Raw genomic sequence first — 8,461 nt, 5'->3', positions numbered from 1 at the left:
ATTTAGTAACACTAATATTCTTGAATAATTATGTAGTAACATACTTCTTCAATAAGTAGTTTGACCAAATTTAACCAATTTTTTTAAAAAAACTGAAATTTGACCATATCTTTTTTTCCTTTTCGAATTTGAGGATTTAAAAATAATTCCAAACAGGCCGTAGGCTGTCTCCATCGGATGCGGATTTTCGTGCTGAATTTTTTGATATTTTATACGTTTTTTTCCGACATCGTATGCAAAAGTTATAGCCGTTTTACATTTTCCCTACACTTTTTGCAGAACATGTCCAAATTTAAGTTTTCAAATTTTCCTAACTAGTAGATATAGTAATATAACTACCTCTCGAAGGATTTTATTTTTTGAAGTTTTTATCATTTTCTTTTGATTTTTTCAAAACTGAAATGGCGATACAGGGGGCGTAGAGTTTGAAAATTGGCCCCTTTAGTACCGGTTCGTGGCATGAACCGGTACTATAGGTTAGACCTTTAGTACCGGTTGGTAACACAAACCGGTACTAAAGGGGCTCGTGGGGACCCGGCCTGACGCCAGCCTGCCACTACCCCTTTAGTACCGGTTCGTGGCACGAACCGGTACTAAAGGCTCAACACGAACCGGTACTATTGATCGCAGCCACGAACCGGCACTATTGATCACATTAGTGCCGGTTTTTTTTCAAACCGGCACTAATGTGCTTCACATTTGAACCTTTTTCTACTAGTGTTCTCGAGGAGGAGGTTTATATGAAACAACCACCTGGGTTTGAAAATGGTTCAAAGCCACATCATGTGTGCAAATTGGACAAGGCCTTATATGGTCTAAAGCAGGCACCTAGAGCTTGGTATTCAAGATTGAGTGCAAAACTTCAGCAACTTGGTTTCAATCCTTCAAGGGGTGACACTTCTCTTTTCTTCTTCAAGAAAGAGAAGGTGATTATATTTATGTTAATTTATGTTGATGACATAATTGTTGCCAGCTCCTCACAGGAGGCTACCTTAGCATTGCTGTCAAATCTGAAAAATGAGTTTGCTCTTAAAGATCTAGGAGAGTTACATTACTTCCTAGGTATTGAGGTAAAGAGGTTGCATGAAGGTATTATGCTAACTCAGGAAAAATATGCCAAAGATGTAATCAAACGAGTAGGTATGAAGGATTGCAAACCCTCCAGTACACCTATGTCTATCACTGACAAGTTGTCATTATATGAAGGAGAATTACTGAGCCCAGAAGAAGGAACCAAGTACAGAAGTATAGTTGGTGCTCTTCAGTACTTGACACTGACAAGACCTGATATATCCTTTGCTGTTAATAAAGTCTGTCAATTTTTACATGCTCCTACTTCTGTACATTGGACAGCTGTAAAGAGGATATTGAGGTATCTTCAAGGGAGTGCAAACACAGGGCTAAAATTGTGTAAGTCTTCTTCAACTACAATGAGTGCATTTTCTGATGTAGACTGGGCTGGATGCCCTGATGACAGAAGATCTACAGGAGGATTTGCAATCTTTCTTGGGTCGAACCTTATATCCTGGAGTGCAAAGAAACAGGCTACGGTGTCACGCTCCAGCACTGAAGCAGAATATAAATCTTTGGCAAATGCAACAGCTGAGGTAATGTGGATTGAAACTCTGCTTGATGAACTTGGCGTTGGAAGAACAGGTGTGTCATGCTTATGGTGTGACAATCTTGGAGCAACATATCTGTCTGCAAACCCAGTGTTTCATGCAAGAACGAAACACATAGAGATTGATTATCATTTTGTACGAGAAAGAGTTGCACAAAAGCTACTACATATTCAGTTCATTCCAACAGGAGATCAAGTCGCGGATGGGTTCACAAAACCGTTACAAGTGAAGCAACTACAGGCCTTCAAGCGCAATCTGAACCTTGACATGTTAAGATTGAGGGAGGATGTTAAAAGAGTAGGGCCGTAGTTGTATCGTGACAATGTAACGTATTGTGTACATTAGAATTGAGGCGCAGGTTGTTGGCTAGGATAATCTCTATCTTTTACGTAGCTTGGAGTAGAGGACAAGTTGATAACCAAACCAACTACCTGCGCCATATCTTGTAATCCTTTTGTCTATATAAACACGAAGGCGTCCCTGCCAAGAGGTAACACGCTTAACGCAGCCAACCCTAGCTTTTACACTAAGGTCATAGTTTTGCATCCTTCTCTTGAGGTTTGTGTCTTCTTCTCCTCCTCGACGCCTCCCCCCTTTTGGGGCTCCTATGGTTTCTTTGGAACCAACGAAGACCTAGCGCTTATAATCGGGAAAAGGTTGGATGCTACAGTAGATACTACTGTTGTTAAATCAGGAAACGAGATGATACTGAAAGCCTGAAACCACGAACGTTCAGTTTAAGTGTACATTTTCAGATCCTTGGCTGAAGACTCTGTTTTGAACCAAGCCTTGCAGGAAGGAAGGAGGGAAGGGCTGCCTCTGTCTTGAGTGCTTTGACGCCTTCCACCAAAATATGTATAAAATATGCCCCTCAACGGCCCTGACCAAACCGAAGCTGTCAACGATGGTGCTCCTGAAAATTCAGAGATTTGAACAGTTGTTTATCTCGAGGAAACTACAGCCGTTAATGTTAAGTTGATTGCTGAAGCTGTGGTTGCCACAATTATACACCAAGTTCAAACAGTTAATTATCACTATAATATAACCAAACCGAAGCAGTCCACGAAGGTGCTCCTGAAATTCGGAGATCTCAACCAACAGCTGTTGGTTGCTGAAGCATATATAAAAAAACCTGCCTTTACCAAATAGCTTATGAGATACAAATAAATAGCTCAAATGATCGGGATACATGCAAACGAAACATGCATAAGGGAGAAAAAATGTCCGAGAAGAGAACAAAAAAAATAGGTCATGGGTTCGACACGCATCAGGAAAACCCACTGTTTGTGCTCGTACTCAAATACAAACTATGAGACGAAAAACCCGATGCACCAAACCCTTTTATTACATGCACACAATGCGGCAAAAGGTCCTAGCTAGTGCTTACTCATGATATAAGGTGACAAGTATCAGTATTCCGGAGACAAGTTGCTGAGCCGTGGTAAATGGCAGCAGAGAAACAAACATGTAGCTTAGATCACCTGGTCTTCTTGCTGTTGTGGATGGGAAAAAGGGAAAAACCGTAAGCACGATGTAGTGCAATGGAATGAAGGAACCAGCGGGCCAAGATCGCCTTACCCTCTTCCTTTCCTCCTCGTCGTCCCCGAATATAATATGGTCATCTTTTCTATGGAGATGGAACTGAAGAGTCTGGCGGTTGGGATGCAAGGTGACTGCTTTTTCAACGGGACCCTCCAGGGCCTCCACCTGCTCCAGGGTTGCACCAGTACAATTAGTTTCGACCTGGAGTTGCACAAGGCTTGAAAGATGCTGGATGCCCATGCAAGCACCATCACTAGACCTCAACGTAACAATCGATGCCAGCCAGAAAAGATGGAGCCGTCGGAGTGCTGGCATAGCACCTGTTGTAAATTCTATCCCCAGTTCTCCGTATGATGTGTTGCAGTGGAAGTGGAACACCTCTAGGAGTTTGAATCCGTTACTACTAATAGTCACGGGGCTCATGACGCCACGAAACCTTACCGTTAGTTGGAGATAGGCAAGGGAAGGCATACTCATGAGAATGTGGAGACCTTCCTCATCAAATTGTCTGACTGCTATCTCCAATTTCCGGATGTTGCTTAGGGAGGCCATTCCCTTGGGAACCCTTTCCATGTCATAATCCAGTTTAAAATGTTGGAGGTGCGGAAAGGTGCAGCATGGATCCCTGAATATAATGTTTCCCATTTCTCCGCTAGTACGAAGATACAGAAGGCTATGTTTACCCAACTTATTTAGAGATGACCTCAGTCTTTCTCTATAGCATTCAGAATGCCCAGGATAATAGCACACATTACTCATGGAGATCTTTCTCAATTTTGTTAGATGTTCAAGCTCTTCCCAAAATTTCTCCTCGTTATCAATTTTCCATATATCTGACACTTCCTCCAGGGCTTGCATGCTCCCAAACATATCAGCAGAAAACACAAACTGACTATCGTCAATGAATAGGCGCACCAGTTTCTGAAGCCGGGCTATTGTTGATGGCAGTTTTCTAATACAACTGCCCCGCAAATCAAGTGTTTCCAAGTTCTGTAGCTTTCCAATATCTTCTGGAAGCACCGTGATTCCGGAATGTTGAATTCTCAAATACCTCAGTTGAGGCCAACTTCCTATATTTATTATAAGGTTGTTTTCCCACAAGGAATAACGCCGACATATATCAAACACACGCAAAGACGGGAAGTCCACATGTGGGGGTATCTCCTTTGTTTCTCCAAACACATTCAATGAGCGAACATGTAACCTGCTTCTTGTGATAGCTTGGATTGCCCATTTCTGTTCCAGCTCACTAGATTGCAGGGAGAGTCGGCGGATCTTGGTTGGCAACGAATTGCAGACACCGTTTAAAACAGTGGCAAAATTCTCTTCAGCTGAGCGAGAAATTATGAGGTCAAGCACTGTATCATGAACCTGACAGAATGTTTCTTCAAAATTGTCAACATCAACTATCTGGATCATGCTTCTATTGACAAGTTCATTAAAACAACTCTCTGCTTCTTGATACAAATTCCCCTGTTTTGTAGCAATAAACCCTTCGGCTATCCATTTCCATTTCAGTTCTTCACATGAGATTTCCGCATCCTCTGGATATATACAAAAGTACAACAAACAGGTCTTCAAGTGGTGTGGGAGATCCCAATAACTAAGTAACAATATATGTGCCATACCCTTTCCGCCATCATCACTCTCATATGAAAGACCAGCACCAATGGAATCTTGGAGTCTCTCCCATTCAGCTGCGCTTGGAGGTTTATTGGCTAGCAAACTCGCAAGGGTAATTATAGCCAACGGCATACCACCACATTTTTTTAAGATCCTAGCTGAAACCTTTTCCAGTTGAGGAGGGCATAAACTTTCTGAGTCAAAAATTCTCTTAAAGAACAATCTTCGGGAATCAACATCATTCAAAGGTAGCATTTGGTAGAGCTGACCACGAGAGTTGGAACAACATGACCTGGCTACATTGGCTATGCGTGTAGTAGCAATTATTCTGCTACCATTATAATTGTCAGGAAAAGCTGCTTTGATAAATTCCCAATCTTGTACTTTCCATAAATCGTCAATAACAAGGAAGTACCTACATGAATCGTTACACTATTAATTAAGCTTACTGGCGTAAATTCGATGGTCAGGACTACACCTACATTTAATATTTCAAAAGATAACTAGTTGTATTTTTTTTAGAAAAGGAGGAGGACCCCCGGCCTCTGCATCTGGACGATGCATGCAGCCACTTTATTAATTATTCGCACAAGACCTAACAAAGTCATACAACAGTAAGACTAAAGTCACCGTCTAGGCAACATCTGACGCTACTCCTATCCAGTTGATGAAGGAATGCTGATAGTCTGGGCCTAATACCAAACAGACCTCGCAGCCAAACGTAACATCTAAGACCTGAGGTCACAACCAGGACACCTGCCGGGTATGGGGCACCCACCAGTCCGGTGCACTCCTCTGCCAGACCAGCGAGACACCGGCCCCACCGCATCCAGATCTAGCATGAACCGAAGCAGGTCGAGTCGGAGACGATGATGCCCTTGGATCTCTAGTAGACCAGCGAGCCACCGGCCCCACCGCATCCAGATCGCCGGCCACGCCGGGCCGCCGCCACCCCCGCGCCATCCGGGTAGGAAAGGGAGCCGCTGATCGCGCACAGGGGCCACCGCCGCCTGCACACGCAGGAGCGGCGCCACGAGCCCAGCGCCCACCACCACCTGCCAAGGCCCGCTGCCGCACGCCCCATGCCCCGCCACCACTGGCCGAGTTCTGCCACCTCGCGCCACAGCGCCGCCTAGATCAGTCGCCAGCGGAAGAATGGAAGTCGGGAGAGGAAGTCCCCCCGCCGCCGTCGTGTGCCACGCGGGTTTCACCCTGCGGCGGCGCGAGGAGGGTAGGAGGAGAGGGCGGCGGCGACGCGAGGAGGGGAGAAGGAGAGGGCGGCGGCGGTGCCTAGGGTTGGAGAAGCCCCGAGTCGCCTCCTTGAGGATTTGAACCCAGGTGTTGGGTTTGTACTTCCACTCCCCCAACCAGTTGAGTTAGGCTAGTTGTATGCGGGGAAATTAACATGTCATCAAATGATAATCACATGTATGGATGAAGAAACCATACCTCTTTCCCGTCAAGATCAGTTGGATGTGACGGATTAGCTGGTCTTTCTCCCACCTCTCCGACTGGCACTTACTAAATTCAGCTTCATCGATTTGTGACAAGACATCTTTCAAGAGCTTCTCGAGATCAAGAGTGCGCGACACCGACACCGAAGCTCGACACTGGTAGTCCCCTCCAATCCTGCGATAGGTCTCCATGGCGAGGGTGGTCTTTCCCAGCCCCCCACCTCCAACAATAGCCACCATCTTCAGCTCCTCGCTCTCCGCCGTCAACCAAGAGATAACCTGGTCCCTGCGGTCGTCAATGGCCACCGAGCCATTGGCCACCCCATGGAACGCAGCTAGCCGAGGATCTATTACCACGGGCCTTGTTCGATTTACCATATAATCGTCGAGGTTCAGCCTCTGCCTCCGTTCACGCTCCTCGGCGACGCGGGCCTTGAGGTCCTTGATCTGGGACCCGATGCCATGGCGCTCAAAGAGCGTCTTGAGCCTGCGAGCTGTCTTCTTCACGAACCTGGGCCTGGCGTCGCCGTTCCCGAGACGGAGCATGAAGCGGTCGATGCACTCCTCCATGTCATAGCTGAGGTCGCGGATGCTGCCCTTCCAGTCCTTGGCCAGCTCGTCGAGCTCTTCCATGTCCGCCAGTGTGTCCACCAGGATCTGCATCCGGCTGAGCTCGCGCTGGAGGAAGGCGATGTCCTTGCGCACCCGCTTGAGCATCGTGTACTCGTCGCCGAGCAAGGTGGCAAGCTTGCCGATGACGGAGCCCAACGCCCCCGTCCCGACGCCCACGCCCAGGCCCGCCATCTCCCTCTCTTCTGGCCGCTACACAAGATGACTGGTGCCTGGTGGTGTTTGATGGAGGAGTAGTGGTGGTGAGCAGAGAGATTCACTAGTAATGGTGGTGTGTATGCGTGTGGACGGACGTGTCCTGGCTAAGCAATGCGCCAATGCCTCCGTTATTGCTAGGAAGCTTCGTGGAAGCCAGGCTGCAAATAAAGCGGAGCAGACCAAAATTTCCTGGTAAGACGAACAATTCTGTTGAGCAGTTAGTAGGTGTACCATGCAGCTGGGAAGGCGGGATGAAGCATCTGGGAATGTGGCTTTCATGGCGCCAATCAAGAAAGCAACCTTGTCGATACAATCAAACACAAAGAGTTGATCACGTCTGGGAGAAACTATGCCGTCAGTGTTCAATTATTAGTATAGTGTGGTTTAGAAAAAAAGAGCCACCAATTCTTCATGCCCGTCGCGATTGAGCCATGAATTCCAGAACACTAACCAATCAAGCCTTCAATGCGCTGGTTGGACCGACAGCTCTAGGAAAGCCCAAGAAAACGACCGCTCATCATGCATCCAATGATCCAAGTCCAACTCTGCCTCGCCGTCTCTTGTGGGCTGTGGCGCTGACGAAACTTGTCGCCGACGAATAGGAGGCAAATCTGGTAGGAGGAGCTCACGCTTGAGCAAACGATACGGGTATCCACAAGCTCATGCAGGAAACTGACTCCAAGACGGTGGCGTTGAAACTATGTGAAGGATAGGCCTCGGCTCAGACATATTGTTGAAGAGTTTTTTTTTCAAGAGATCAAGAGTTTGCTCCATGCTTGGAGTATTTCCGGGTTGCCTAGGTGCGATGCTTACTACTGGAATCGCCATGCATACCGAGTTCCACTTTTATCAGGAGTTCGACAATGGAGCACGTCTGCCGAGTATAGTGATAATTAAACTCGGAAATGAGCATGAACTCGGTGAACATCATCGTATGTCCAGTGCCAAAAAAAAGGAACTCGGCGACAAATAAAAAGCCGGCAAAGCACAAGATTTGCTGAGTTCCGACGCACTCCTGACAAGTGGGCACATATTTAAAAATATGTAACAAAAAGATAATATATTTAAAAATTTATAAATGTTTCTTAAATTCAGGAACGTAATTAAATTTGTGAAAATATTTAGAAAGTTCTTCAAATAAATAAAATTTCTTAACCATTTCTAATTTTTTAATACTGTCTAAAATATAAGATTAGTTTTTATTTAATGAACAGTCTTTTATTATTGGGAACATTTTCTATATCTGCAAACATTTCTTGAACCATGATTTTAGAAATATGTGAACGGTTTTCAAATAAGTGAACATTTTTTAATGAAAAAACCATAAAATAAAATGCTAAAGTAGAAAAGGCAAGCAGAAATTTAAAAAATAAGTAAAAATCCTACTGGAAC

The 8,461-nt window shown here is 45.5% G+C and overlaps 1 protein-coding gene across 2 annotated transcripts; it reads right to left on the bottom strand.

Moving 5' to 3' along the window:
- Window positions 1-1,846: 1,846 nt before the first annotated feature.
- Window positions 1,847-7,233, bottom strand: LOC119341959 (disease resistance protein RGA5-like). 2 transcript variants are annotated; one of them, XR_005165344.1, is made up of 4 exons: window positions 6,237-7,233; window positions 3,201-5,202; window positions 3,010-3,115; window positions 1,847-2,535 (listed from the first exon to the last, which is right to left on the bottom strand). XR_005165344.1 is itself a non-coding variant. In XM_037613804.1 (3 exons), exons 1-3 carry the CDS (start codon window positions 7,043-7,045, stop codon window positions 3,095-3,097), a joined length of 2,832 nt encoding a protein of 943 aa, XP_037469701.1. In that variant the 5' UTR covers window positions 7,046-7,233; the 3' UTR covers window positions 2,543-3,094. The 2 variants fall into 2 exon arrangements, 1 of the variants encoding a protein (XP_037469701.1); XM_037613804.1 differs by lacking the exon at window positions 1,847-2,535 and having other exon boundaries at window positions 2,543-3,115.
- Between the last annotated feature and the right edge of the window lie 1,228 nt (window positions 7,234-8,461).

The sequence above is a fragment of the Triticum dicoccoides genome, chromosome 7B, assembly GCF_002162155.2.
Source record: "Triticum dicoccoides isolate Atlit2015 ecotype Zavitan chromosome 7B, WEW_v2.0, whole genome shotgun sequence".
NCBI lineage: Eukaryota > Viridiplantae > Streptophyta > Magnoliopsida > Poales > Poaceae > Triticum > Triticum dicoccoides.
Note: the sequence above shows the minus strand (reverse complement) of the source record. Positions and strands in the feature narration are given on the sequence as shown.

Bases quoted from the DNA above. Each gene is read 5' to 3' on its own strand.
- LOC119341959 (XM_037613804.1), bottom strand. From the start codon at position 7,045: ATGGCGGGCCTGGGCGTGGGCGTCGGGACGGGGGCGTTGGGCTCCGTC. The intron at 5,203-6,236 runs GTATGGTTTCTT...CGATTCATGTAG, and splicing joins CTGATCTTGACGGGAAAGAG to GTACTTCCTTGTTATTGACG. The intron at 3,116-3,200 runs GTAAGGCGATCT...CATCCACAACAG, and splicing joins ACGAGGAGGAAAGGAAGAGG to CAAGAAGACCAGGTGATCTA.